Source organism: Echinops telfairi, unplaced genomic scaffold (assembly GCF_000313985.2).
Source record: "Echinops telfairi isolate 266 unplaced genomic scaffold, ASM31398v2 ScPeMD7_7425;HRSCAF=8463, whole genome shotgun sequence".
In the NCBI taxonomy this organism is placed as follows: domain Eukaryota; kingdom Metazoa; phylum Chordata; class Mammalia; order Afrosoricida; family Tenrecidae; genus Echinops; species Echinops telfairi.
The window spans coordinates 5,231,167-5,245,363 of record NW_022111325.1 but is presented as its reverse complement, the minus strand read 5'-3'; the positions used below and the strand labels follow the sequence as shown (position 1 = coordinate 5,245,363).

The 14,197-nt window shown below is 39.0% G+C and overlaps 2 protein-coding genes across 3 annotated transcripts in view; both read right to left on the bottom strand.

Moving 5' to 3' along the window:
* Positions 1–14,197, bottom strand: part of LOC101654670 (olfactory receptor 10R2-like) — a 93,424-nt gene that overhangs the window by 55,059 nt on the left and 24,168 nt on the right. The gene's annotated exons all lie outside the window — the stretch shown is intronic.
* The window catches only part of LOC101654041 (olfactory receptor 10R2), a 7,976-nt gene continuing 6,332 nt past the window's right edge, over positions 12,554–14,197 (bottom strand). The window contains exon 2 of the mRNA XM_004714786.2: positions 12,554–13,495. Within this exon, the coding sequence (XP_004714843.2) occupies positions 12,554–13,495 (942 nt within the window). The remainder of the gene's footprint in view (positions 13,496–14,197) is intronic.

The following is a 14,197-nucleotide window of genomic DNA, read 5'->3' as shown; positions in this document are numbered from 1 at the left end:
TCATGGTGGGATCAGCCATATTGTCCACTCTGTCCACTGGCTGTTCAGAGCGGGGATGTCGTCCTCCAGGCCTGGTGGGTCAGGATGTGCTCCACCCTCTCTTCCTCCCCCTTAGTGCTCCCATTTGCTCTGATCAGACATGCCCCTCTCCCCTAGCTGCAGCTTCATTGCCATCCTCTCAAGTAGATTCTTCTGGGGGGGATAGTTTAGTTTTGCACTTAAGAAAGTGGTAAAATCAAAGCAAGATATCGATTCCGTAAAGAGGTGTTTTGAGAAAAGGATTTTTAATAAATTTTTGAAAATCAAGAATTACCTAATAAGATGAAGTAAGTACTGTATTTAAAAATACTTTAATAATTATAATTACTGCTTACATAGGCTGAATGATTTAGTACTATTTAATTGTATTGTTAACACAAACTTAGAATAAGGGAAAGGGAATTGTCCCTGGAGAAAACCAGTATATTATGAGCTCATGAATTAAAAAATATACCTGTAGACATATATTTCTTTAAGAACATTAATATTTTCCAAAGGAGCCAGGGACAATCACTTCCAAGAATGTAACTCCGGTGACTTAGTGAAATGTATAGTCCCAGATGGGAAAGCCACAAAACCCTGAGAGATGAATGTAACAATACAAATGTGTGAACGCCTAAACGGGCGTAAAAGCCCCGGCCATGTGGAGGAAAGCAAGGCAGTCTTTGAGAGATCTCACTGCCTCCCAGGTCCATTGATAATACACTTGACTGTTCGCTCGCCCTCTCTGTCATTGGCTGCAGAGGCTGCATGTTGAACCTTTAGGTTGATTTTATTTCACAGTTTCTCACTTTGGCAGAACCCATAAGGATAAGGAGTCTGTTATTGAAACCTGGCAGTGCTTGAGGAGGTTGTGAGTAAAACCTGAGGAACAGGGAGGAAAATATTGTATTAGACTGGTGAGAAGGGGCTTTCATTTGTGTTGTTGGGAAGTTTGGCTGTGGTATCACTGGAGAATTTGAGGAGTACATAAAAAGTTACTGAGTCTGCCTTAAGATATTTCTGGGGAAAATACAGAAAACTCAAACAGATGATAAAATATGGAGAAGCAAAAGTGGCAGATGATAAGAAAGTTTGAGAAAAAATATTAGTGGTCCTGAAGTCACTGTGTTTGGAAATAAAGCTCCTTCTCCGGCCCATTTTCCCCTTAAAATAACTGTCACAGTCATAGATGGCTTCGAGGCGCTATCAAGAAGTGGGTAAATAAAGATCACAAGAGCAGGGTTGTAAGACCTACTTTTAGAGCTCAGAAATACTTTAAGCTAGTATGCTTGGTGGCATAGGGATCTGCTAATAGACCAGCAGCCTCTCCCTCAGAGAAAGACGATGCTTTCTACTCCTGTAAAGAGACCATTTCAGAAAACCAGGGGCAGTTCTACCCAGAGAGTTTAATTTTTTGTTTTTGTTTGTTTTTTAAGTATCTTAAGGACACGACTCATTAGCCCTCTAACTTAAACAGACTACTTACAGGGTATTTAAAGCATAGTATTATTAAACAGCAAAGTCACAAGAGGACCATAATAAAGTAAGAAATTTGAGTATGACTTTTGTCTCATAAAACTAATTATGAATTAACATGGAAGAAATCTGCATACCAATTTTAAAAATAGAATTATATTAACTTGTGCTGAAGGTGACAAAGATAGTAAAATGGAAAAGAAACTTTTAAATGCACAACCTTCTTACATGGAAGAAGCAAACTGATAAAACCATTCATCTGCCAATATTGGCTATTTCTTATAGAAAAGAGAATGTTTTGAAGGTTGGGGAAAAGCTACAAAAACCCCTTTCTGGATGTAGGAACACAGTCTAGTCAATGGAATGGAAACGTATTTCCATTCCATTGGATTTGGAAATTTCCAAATTCCAGATGGATTTCAGAATTGTTTTGGATCAATGCTATGTGCCATCTTTGCCCCATTTTGGAATGAGAAGGTCTATAACATTTATACGATGACTGGCTAGGTAGGTTGTATCAGGACACATAATTAACATCTTTAGTTTAAAGATTTCAGATGAAAACAAACCACCTCTAAAGAGATTCATCAAGTATCTGGATTTGATATAATTGACTGATCCTGGGTCTTGATTCTAACTGGATGAGACTTCGGAAGTCATCAGAGGGAGTTCATGTATATTACACCTCCAAATAATGTAGAAACCTGAAAGTGGAGGGCAAACAATATAAAATTAAAGAGAATCACAAATACTTCAGAACTTTTCATAGTGATATGGGATCTATGTCCCTTCCCCTCGAGTCTGTTGGGAATGTATGATTGCTTTGACCAAGGGAAGAGTTCAATGGTGTTATATCCAATAGACACTTCTGCTGCCTGCCTCTTAGAACATTCAGGGATTGTACTAAATCACCATGCTGTAAGGAAATCCAAGTAACTCCATGTAGGGCTTGACATGGAGAGTTTAAGCTCCCAGTCAACAGTTCTGGGTCAGGTCCTGGCCATCATCCAGAACCATTGTGCCAGTTTGGAAGTGGATCTTTCTGTACCAGTTAAGTTGTCCAGATGATATTGCATAGAACAGAAACAAACAAAATAAATGATTGGTGTGGCTTTAAACTACTTGGGGGACATAAATATTGTTACACTTCCATCTGTAATTTTATTTGTTTTCTTTAGCTGCACAGAGCAGTCATTTATTCAAATAAGGTTGAGCCATTTACTAGTCATCCACTATGAGTTGCTTACTATGTTAGGCATAGAGTTTACAGTGGGAGTGGTAATTATATATGACAAAGTGCTTCCTCTTACATTATGTATAGTCTTGGAACAGAGAGAAACTGTGACTCAGCAATGATGCAATGGCTGTGAGTTTGGTTTGGAGAAAGGAGATCAGCTACGGACATAATTGCCTGAACAAATCAAAATCAGCAAGAAGAATTTTTACTCTCTGCCATCGAGTCAGTTGACTTATAGTTAGCAGTTCAATGCATAACCTACCACACCACCAGCGCCGCTCACTTGTTTCCAAAAAAAAAGCTTTGATGGCATATTGGTTATGTGTTGGCCTGCTGGGTGCAAGGTTAGAATCTACTGACTGCTCTGCTCTGCAGGAGAAAGATGAGGTTATCTATTTTCATAAATATTTATAGTCTCGGAAACCCAAAGGGGCACTTCTGCTCTTTTCTGTAGGATCACTATGAGTTGGAATCCACTAGAAGGAAGTGGGTAGTGGGTCAATTGCTTCAATATTACATATTAAGGATTGAAAGTTTGGAAGTATATTACAAAATAAATAAAAATAGAGGAATACTTTGATGAAGGACATAATTACACCATGAGACAAAATGAGGCAATAGTTCCTTCAACTGAAAACTCTTTGTTTTCTAGGCAAGCACAGTTGCATTCGCCATAAGGATCCCAGTGATAAGCCCTAAATGGTGCTATCTACCATGCAGTGTAATTCAGGCTTCATTTTTACTGTCCTTTCATGCAACTATGACTGTAATACACTGGGGTGGGACCAATATGGCTGTTCTATTATGGCAAAGTGTGTTTTCTGTAGAAGTATTATTCTGCTGCGTATTATCAGCATTTTTAAAGAATAACTTCACCTTTTCTAGGTTTATGTTAATTTTAGAAAAAGGGGTAAAAAAACTCAAACCTTACAAAGGGGTCTTTAAAATGGTTGCAGTATCTAGATACCATACTGGGCATATACCCCTAAGAAATAAGAAACAGATCACGAACAGACACATGATCCCCATGTTCATTGCAGCACAGTTCGCAATAGGAAGAAGCTGGAAACAGCCTAAATTCCCCTCAGAAGAAAATTGGATAAAACTCTGGTATATACACACAATGGAATACTACACCTGACTGAAATACAGTGATGAAACTATGAAACACCTCAAGACATGGCAGGACCTGGAAGACATTGTGTTGAGTGAAGTTAGTCAATCACAAAAAGCACAAATACTGTCTGAGTCCACTGCAGTAGGAACAAGCAGAAGAACCAAGCTCAGCTTGTAGTGCACCCAGTCTGCTGGCTACTAGCATCTGACCAGTGCCGACGAACCATACCCATCTGTTCTACTTAAGGATATTGAAAGTCACTTGGCTGGAGAGCACCTCCTGACAGCTGGGATCAAATGGTCAAGGGAGGGGCAGGGGATGTTGTCTACTGAGTGGCTGCCATGGAAATATATGATGAGATCCCCCAGACAGAGGGATGAAGGATACTGATGGGAAAACAAGTAAGGAGAGGGGAAAGGGAGCAGACCCATCTGGAGGAACACATGTGCATGTGTGTTGGTAGGAAAAGAAGGAGAACCGACCATCATTTGTGGGGAACAGTGACTGAAAATGCTGTTGGGGACACTAGGGGTGAGGAGTGTCATTGGTGGTATGCACCAAATGGGCCACATTGACTCAGGCTTCTGGATGCATCCAGAGGACCCAGGCTGGGTGCCATGAAACGCTGCGACAATCCTGGATCCGCATACTACGGGAGGCTGCATCAGTGAGATTCCATGTGGGAACTCCACTGAGTGAACTGGACTCATCTTCAGACACATTTGTAGCCTGAGGACTTCAGTTGGAAAGTCCCTGGTGTCTGAGGAGTGGAAGACAGCCGACCAAAACTGTTGAACTGTTGGTAGACAGACGAACAAGGGCTTGCTACATCAATGCCCGATATGCCGTATTAAGATAAGTATTATTCTGGCAAGCCTGTGATGGACATTCTGTTTTATTTTGTTCATATTAGGGTGTATCTCAGAGGTGTTACGTCATTGGAGGTCACCCTCATGAAGCTGTGTTATGTTTTTCTGTGTTTCAGTATATGAAAGCGATTGATGAACCTAAGGGACAGCAAGGAGAATAAGGGTGTAGGTTGGTGGTGGTGGGTGGGTGGGGGTGTTACAAGTATAGTAACAAGTACAGTTGGGGGGCAGGGTTGAAGGGAGATCATGTCAAAGAGTCCAGGAAGAAAAAGAATGATCTTTTTCTGATAGTGGTAGAAATTACGCAATTCTGATGTGGTAGCAATTATACAACTCTGCTTGACGTGATTAAACTATGGAATGATATATATGTATATATATTAACTCCCAATTAACAATAATATTTAAATGGTTGCAGTGGCATCTCGCCTCCCCTAACTTCATGAGGGGAAGGGAGAATCTTTATCAGCATTAACAGCCCAAAATTGATTCCTAAGAGACTGATAAAAAATACATCCACCTTCAAACCTTATTGTCAATTTAAAAAGCAGCTGCTTCCAATAACACTTTCTGTTTCTCTAATGGGTTTGATAATCATTTCAACAGCCATACAAACCCCACAGTTCATACTCACAGTTAAGAGGGGTTATTAGAGAAAGAAAAGTTTACAACTCAGGACGAGGAAATACTCAGGATACAATTCTCTAATCAGGAGAGCCTCTTCTCAGCTTTGTCTGCAAGAAGGCTTCTCTCTAGCCATTAACCCAGTGGTTCTCAACCTGTGGGTTGCGACCCCTTTGGGGGTCGAACGACCCATTCACAGGGGTTGCCCGATTCATAACCATAGCAAAACTACAGTTATGAAGTAGCAACAAAGATCATTTTATGGTTGGGGGTCACCACAAAATGAGGAACTGTATTAAAGGGTTGTTGCAGCATTAGGAAGGTTGAGAACCACTGCATTAATCCATTGATTTGACTTCTACCTTGTTTGGACAAATATTATAATGCTCTTTAGTTCCACTGATAAGTAACCAGGGACACCCTACTCAACCAGTGTGGAAATTACATAATCTGGGGTCAATTTGAGAATTAAGAGTGTAGGAGTGGAGTCTGGCCTGCCAATGAGGAGAAAACCAATGAGGCCTCTGTGTGGGCCTTCTCCTGAGGATTCTGGGAACTCCTATATTTCTTCCTTGGAGGCGGGAGACACTCTCTCTCTCTGCTCACTTCCTGTGAGACGTTTCTGAAGAGAAGCCACACGAAGTTACCCTAATGGCAGTCTGAGTCTCGGCGCTGAAGGAACCACGTGGAGACTTCTGCCAGTGCTGAGATGCTTACAACGCCTCTGGATCCACAAGACTTTCCACCCACTGGCCTGTGATCTTCCTGCATTCAGTGTCATTGCATGTGTTTCATGAGTCTGAAGAGGTATTTATAGATTGGTATTGGACATATGGGCTAATATCAGACTTAGGATTTGATTAAACTGGGATGGGATGTTTTCTTAATGTACAATTACTTTTTATATAAAGCTCTTTCTTAAACACATACCAGTGTCTATGAATTTGTTTTCTCTTGTCTACCCAGACTAACACAACCAGTCATGATAGATAAACATTTAAAAATTACCTTAGCATAAGGTTGTTGAAGAAATTACTCCATGACCTGTGTTGAACACTGAGTTGACTACAGATTATGAAAGTGTGGTAGTTATATAATTCCATGCCAATTTGATGATAAAGAAGTCTAAGGGTGGAGTCTAGCCTGTCAATCAGGTCACAGCCTGTTGGTGCCTCCTTGTAGACATGACCTTCTCATAAGGAGGATCCTGGGAACCTTCCTCTTACCCTCTGCTTCACCTTCCTGCTGGCAAAGCACACAGCTGACACCTTTGTGAGCCTTGTGATGCATCCACTGCCACTGGATCCGCAAGATTTTTCTCCCACCAGCCTGTGATCTTCCTGAATTTTGCATCGTTACTTGTGGCTGCATGAGTCTGACGAGGTATTTATGGACTAGTATCAGACTTATGGATTTATCTGGACTGGGCTAGGGTGTTTTCCTGATACATAACTACTTCTTGATATAAAGCTCTCACTTACATATATATGAGAGTCTCTGGATTTGTTTCTCTAGTCAACCTGGACTAACACAGAAAGCTAATCAAGATGTTACCAAAAAAATCCATGTCTAGATCTTCCTGTTAATTATCCCTTCTCACTGTAGTATCAGGTGTAGAACATTTTCCTAATGCCTGTATAGTCCATACTCAGAAACTTTACATTCTAGACTACATCGCATCTTCTGTATTTTCCAATGAATATTCTCTAATAAAACATTACTCTAGAAAATGTTAATTTCAAAAGCCTGTGCTCGTGTTGCTATGTCTCGTCACTCATTCATAGCAACTCTGTGTACAACAGGAAACAGTTCTCGTTCCTGCACCATCACACAATTATTGCTGTGATACGCCACTGTTGCAATATACCACTGCTGTGCCACTGTGCTAACGTCTCTGGTTGCTGACCCTCTACCATAACAATAATAATGTCCTTCTTCAAGATCTGGTTCCTCCTGATCATATGCAGAAAGTACATCAGATAATCTCAAAACCCTTGTTTTTAAGGAACATTCTGGCTGCAGTTCTTCCAAAGTAGATGTGTTTGTTCTTCTGTCAGTCCATAGCATATTATGCATTCTTCACCACTACCCTACTTCAAATACATCAACTCTCCTTTAGTCTTCCTTATTCACTGTCTAGCTTTCACATGGATTTGAAGCGATTTAAAATGCCATGCCTTGGGTCAGGCACACCTCAAAGTAAACAATTTGCTTTTTAACACTTTAAAGAGAACTCGTGCAGCAGATTTGATTTCCTGACTGCTACTTCCATGAACATTGAATATGGATACAAATAAAATTAAATAATTGGCAACTTCTATACTTCCCTCATTTGTGATCATATTTTTATTGATCCAGCTGTGAATTATTTTTGGAGGGGGTTATTTTGAGGTTTAACTTGTACTAAAATAGGTAGTCTTTGATTCTCAAATTCTCTTCACTTTCAGCAAGCAAATTTGTGTCATCTGCATATCACAGATTATTATTTTTTGTGTGCAAATTATCAAAAGAATATCTATTAAGCAACTTGAATGTACAAACAAAATTTCAATATTTCTATTATATTTAATAGACAATACAGTTTAAATATATTAGAAGGATGGGGTCAGTAGAAATATAACTCAAATCAATGCCATAATTTCTCTAGCTTTCATATGCAAATCAATTCCTTTTCAGGTGGTCTTTAAAGAAAACATACCAATTCGCAATATTTTAATCTCTAGCATCAGAGTGAAACTGTAAACTTAAATATAAGAAAAGTATGTTCCCTTTAGAATATAATTCAAATATTTCATCTCAGTTTGGTCTAACCTTAAGTAAAAGACATGATTATATATCTATGAGTTCCACATATTTCCAGCAGCCATATCTGAGATTAATATTGACAAGCCCTTAAATAAATGAAACAGAATAGGAAGCAACCATACCCATGCATTATATGATAGTTTGTTTATGTGTTACAGATAGCCTTTGGGGAGCGAGAAATGGGACAACAACACAAATAAAGTTCTTTACAAGTCTTCTAAAAGAACTGCATATTCCAAATCTGATGCATGTATTTTGTTACTACACAGATTATTAATGAAACTTCCTCCAACCCTGATTCTGTGTTCTTCCTCATATAGTCCAGTGCTTTTGGATTATTTGCTCAGCATACATATCGAATAAGTATGGGGAAAGTATATGCCATGATATACTCCTTTTTCGATTTTAAGACATACAGTACTCTTTTGTTCTATTTAACTGCCTCTTGATCTATATTCCACCAGAGGATGATGAGGCTTTCTATTTCTGTTAATAGTTAGTCTTGGAAACCCATAGGGCATTTCTATTCTCTGCCCCCCAAGATCACTATTAGTTAAAATCGATACCAGAAAGGTAGAGGGAAGGTGAAGAGTGGAGAGGAAGAAGGGGGAAACTGATCACAATGATTGGCACATAACCACACACACACCCTCCAGGGGGACGAACAACAGAAAACATGGGAGAAGGAAGATAGTGGTCAGGATAAGATATGAAAATAATAATTTATAATTTGTCAAGGAGTCACGGGGGCGGGGAAAAGAGAAGCTGATACCAAGGGCTCAATAAAAAATAAATGTCTAGAAAATAATGATGGCAACATAAGTACAAATATGCTTGATAATATTGATGCTTGGATTGTTATAAGAGCTCGCAATAAAATGATCTTTTCATTTAAAAATATTGATTCGATGTCAGTGTGGTTTTGTTTTGTTTTTTGTCTATGTTCGGATTCTTAATGAGCACAATTAAATATTCTACAATTCCCCTTCTGTGCAATGCTACCCATAATTTGTTATGATCCATAGTTGAATGCTTTTGCATAGTAAATTAAACACAAGTAAACATCTTTCAGGTATTATCTACTTCCAGCCAAGATCTATATACAGCAATGATCTCCTTAGTTTTATGTCCTTTTCTCAATGCACCTTGAATTTCTGGGTGTTTCCTGTTGCTGTACTGCTGCAACCATTTTAAAAGTGTAATTAGCAAAATTTGAGGAGCGCTTGTGGCGATCAGGTTACATGGTGGACTGACCACCACACGGTTAGCAATTAGAAACCACCAGATTCTCCTTGCGGAGGAAATGAGCCACTCTGCTCCAGTAAAGATATACCGGCTTGCAAAACTATGGGAGTAATCCTACTCTGTCCCATAAAGGCACTACCTGTAGGAACTGACAAGAGGGCAGTGAGTTTGGCTGAGATTTTTTGCAAAATTTTACTTATGTATAATATTAATATTGATTGATAATTTTCACACTCATCACCTGTCTTTGTAGTGGGCATAAAAATGGATCTCTTGCAGTTGGTTGAGCAAGTATCTGTCTTCCAAATTCTTTGCACAGATGAGTGAGCGTACCAGCGTTGCATCCATTTGTTGAAACATGTGAACATTTGTTGAAACATCTGGAGCATTGATTAGTACCAATGTCTTTAGTGCTTCTTGGACTTCTTCATTTTTCATCATATGTATCCCTGGAAATGCTTGAGCATTGACCATTCTTTTGGGTACAGTGATTTTGTGCCTTCCTTCTATTTTACTCTGATGTGTCCTACCTAATATACTATTTTGCTCACAGAGATTTTTAATATTGCAACATGAAGTGTAATTTTTTTCAATTCTTTCAGCTTAAAAAATGTCGAGTGTGTACTTTGCTTTTGTTTTAATGACGCTTGGTCTTTGCACATTCCATAATAATGCTTTATTTTGTCTTTTTAAACTGCCTCTTCAAACTCTTACTTAATCTTTTCTTCCATTTGCTTTAGCTACTCTAAGGTGGAGAGAAAATGTCAGTATTTTCTTATATTCATTTTAATATTTTCGTTCTGGTCTTTTTAGTGACCTTTTGGTTACTTCACGTATGATGTTCTATTGTTGCGCCACAACCTATCTGACATTTGGTTATTCATCTTCAATGCAGAAATTCTATTCTTGAGATGGTCCCCAAATTCATATGGGACATACTCAAGATTGTAGTCTGGCTCTTATGGACTTGCTTTAATTTTCTTTAACTTTAGCATGAATTGACATATGTAAGTGATTGATGGTCTGTTCTTCAGCCAGTCCCTGACCTTGTTCCGACTAATGATATTGACTCTCTCCCTCATTTCTTTCCAAAGGTATAGTCTATTTGATTTCTGTGTTTTAAATCCTTCAAAGTCCACGTGCATAGTTTCCATTTCTGTTTTTAGTAAAATTGTTTCCAATGAATAAGTCATTGGCTTTGCAAAATTCTACATGCAATAAAATCATTTCTATCTAAGGCCATATTTTTCATCATTCTTTGTTTCCAACGTTCACTTGCCAATCACGAGCAATTACTAATGCATCTTGATTGAATATTTGCTGTTTCAATCTGCAGAAGTTGTTAAAACTTCAATTTCTTCATCTGTTTCATTAGTATATTTGAATAATAATTTTATTAAGTAGACATCTGTGAAAGAGTGTGGATATTTTCCTATCTCTGAGAGGATATTCTAGGATAATCTTGAAATGTTCTTTTTTATTTTGAATGCCATGTTTTACTTCTTCAGTTTGTCACTCTTGGTGTGGTAGAACTACATGATTTTCTGATTAAAACGGATCAACAACAGCCTATTGCAGGTCACTGTCTAAAATGTTGAACTGTGTGTATTTCATTTAATTTTGAATCATGTTCCATTTTTTACTACTTTTGATTTTTATAGCTCATGTTTTGTTTGTTGTTGGATGTTTTCAATTGTTTTAATTCTTATTTTGAGTCATAACACATGGGAAGATCCTGAGAATTGTATTCCATTCATGTCATTAATGTCAATTCTGCTTTGAGGTGGCAACTCATCCCCAGTTGTATTTTTAATGACTTCCACCCTGAATGGCTCAGCTCCCAGCACTATAACCATTCTGCAATGAACCGCAATGTCCTTCTTCGTAGCCTGTTTTAATATGGAAGCTGGTCAGGCCAACTATTTTACTTTTGATGTAGTTAATAACTTTAGGAATTCAACGTATACATGTAAAAAGCATCACAAATCCTCATTCTAGAGGAAAACCAGTCAGACTAGAGTGTAAGTAACATCGGGTCAGAAAGAAAGTTGAGTTTTTTTGTTGAATGCGAGCAAAAAAAACGAGGCAAGTGAATGCATCAACTATTCTTGAAGAACAAATGTGTGAAGTAAATAATAGGGGACAAATTTTGTTACATGAAATTATTGAAATTTGTGGTTTTTATCTCCCTGAAAAGGATGCAATCCTTTTTCAGACTTTGACATGTGTACCTTGGAGATAAAGAAACAGAATGAATCTATATCTGTATCCACCTGAGAATCACAAATGTTGGATTCCATGGCGAGTGATGTGAGTTTCCTGATGTGAGCAGGTAGAAAGATATTTACACTGCAATTCATGAAGTAGATTACGGTATGGATTTTCCTTTGGGGAATGGCATGTGACAATTGGAAGGGAACGTCATTTTGACATCATTTAAAGGAAGACTTTTCCATAGAAAATCTCCAGCAAAGAAAACATCCAAATAAGTGGTGGATTCTCAGAATTAAGACACAAATTCACAAGCTTTCAACCAGAGTTGGCCTTACCCATGTCATAAGAAATGTAGGGAATGTTCCTACAATAGTGAATGTTTGGATTCCATGGCGTGAATCTCCCCACATTAGAAAGACTGGGTTTGCAACATTAGCTAAGACTGGGGCTTACTCTTACAAAAGCATAACAGTGGCAGTCAAAAAATTATCTCTATCACTTCCTATTTCTTCTTTCCCCCTGTCTATACTTCTTCATGAGTCAGGCGCTGAAGTTATGAAAGAGAGAAGTGGTAGCTTATAGCTATTATGGACAAGAGAACAAGCCCTTCCTGCCCCGTTGCTCCTCATACCTTGGTCCCGGTATAGGCTTTCTGACTTTAAAAAGATCAAAACCAGAGGAAAGGAACTATAACTTCAAGTAAAATTTAGACTTTTAGTTATTACAGTGGATTCAGAAATTAAAAATGCACATCCCTGCGAATCTGTCCAAAAAGTGTTAGCCTACAGATTGGATTCAAAAGGAAAGTGAAAACACAACACATTTTATGGCATATTATCTTATACAGTTCCACTATTTCAAAAATTGGCTATAGTTATAATGTACATGTGATAAAGAAGAAAATTTCTTATTATGCCATCTAAAAATCAAATAGTACTTTATTTATTATAGATTTAGAGTGCCTTTCTTGCCTAAAACTTTTCTGATTGCAACCTGGACATCTTTGTTTCTGAGGCTATAGACCATGGGGTTTAGCAATGGAGTGACAATGGTGTATACCACGGTGACTAGCCTGTCTTTGTTGGAGACATAGTTTGCTGTAGGTCTTAGGTAGATAAAGGAAGCGCATCCATAGTGAACAATGACAACAGTGAGATGGGAGGAACACGTGGAAAAGGCTTTCCTTCTCCCCTCAGCTGAAGGAATCTTTAGGATAGTCCTCAGGATGCAGCAATAGGAGACACAAATGAAGAAAAATGGGACCACCAGGACAAGAACTCCACAGATGAAAATGACAAATTCATGAACATCTGTGTTGGTGCAAGCCAGACGAATGACAGGTGAGATGTCACAGAAGTAGTGGTTGATCTCGTTGGCACTGCAGAAAGGGAGGCTAAAGACAAGATTTACTACCATAAGAGAGGCCAAGAAACCCCCAAGGCCACAGACAGCTGCCAGTTTTCCACACACCTGCCAACTCATAAGGATTGGGTAATGCAGAGGTTGACAAATGGCAGCGTAGCGATCATAACCCATCACACCCAAGAGCAGGCAGTTGGCAATGGCAAAACCAAGGAAGAAAAACATTTGAATAGCACAGCAGGTGAAGGATATGGTCCGGGCCACAGAAAAGAGGTTGATGAGCATCTTGGGTAGGATAACAAAAGTGTAGAAAGTCTCAGAGGTGGAGAGAATGCCAAGGAAAAAGTACATTGGTGTGTGAAGGCTTCTATCCCGGCGGATGATGGTGATGATGGTGACATTGCCACTCAGAATGACGAGATACAGAAAGAGGAATACAACAAAAAGGGCCAGCTGAATTTCACCCAGGCTTGAGAAACCTAACAACAGGAACTCCGTGACAATGGTGACGTTCTCTGCCATGACCTACAGAGCAGAAGGATCAAAGTAAACCATGGTTCATGGAGATAGCAGGCTGTGGTATTTCTTCTCTTAAATTAACAAGCCAGTAGAAGCAGACTGCAGAAAAGTGAGATCGTAGGTAGTTCTGCTGAAAAGAACTCTTTATTTTCAACTGCGCATAATACTATTTAGAGACGAAGGCTTTATTGGCTTTGACAGTATTTCAGATATACTATGTATTTAATCTTAGTTGTCTACTAAGATTATGACTGAACCAAATTAACTCGTATTTCCTCCTGTTTTACTCCATGGGCTTGCTAAGACTTGCTAAGAATTGATTCCCCCACCCCACCCCTCACGCCCGAACTAGTGAGAAAGAGAGAGTAGTGTAATAACCACAAAAGGTCTGCATCTGAGAAGGCAGAACTAAAGCCATGGAGAAAGTGGCTGGGCTTGCCTTCTCCATCCATCTACTCTGTAAAGGAGACTTCTAAAACCAGAGTGGTGGTGATCGCATAACTCTCTCAGCCGGGAGCCCTGGTCACATAGCGGGCTATGTGGCGGGCTGTTAACAGCAAGGTCAGCTATTGGAAACCACAAGCTGCTCCACAGGAAAAAGATGAGACTTTCTACTCCCATAAAGATTTGTAGTTTCTAGCGGTTGTGTCAGGAAGGCGAGCATCATAGGATGCCAATTTAATAGAAGAAAGTATTCTTGCATTGAGG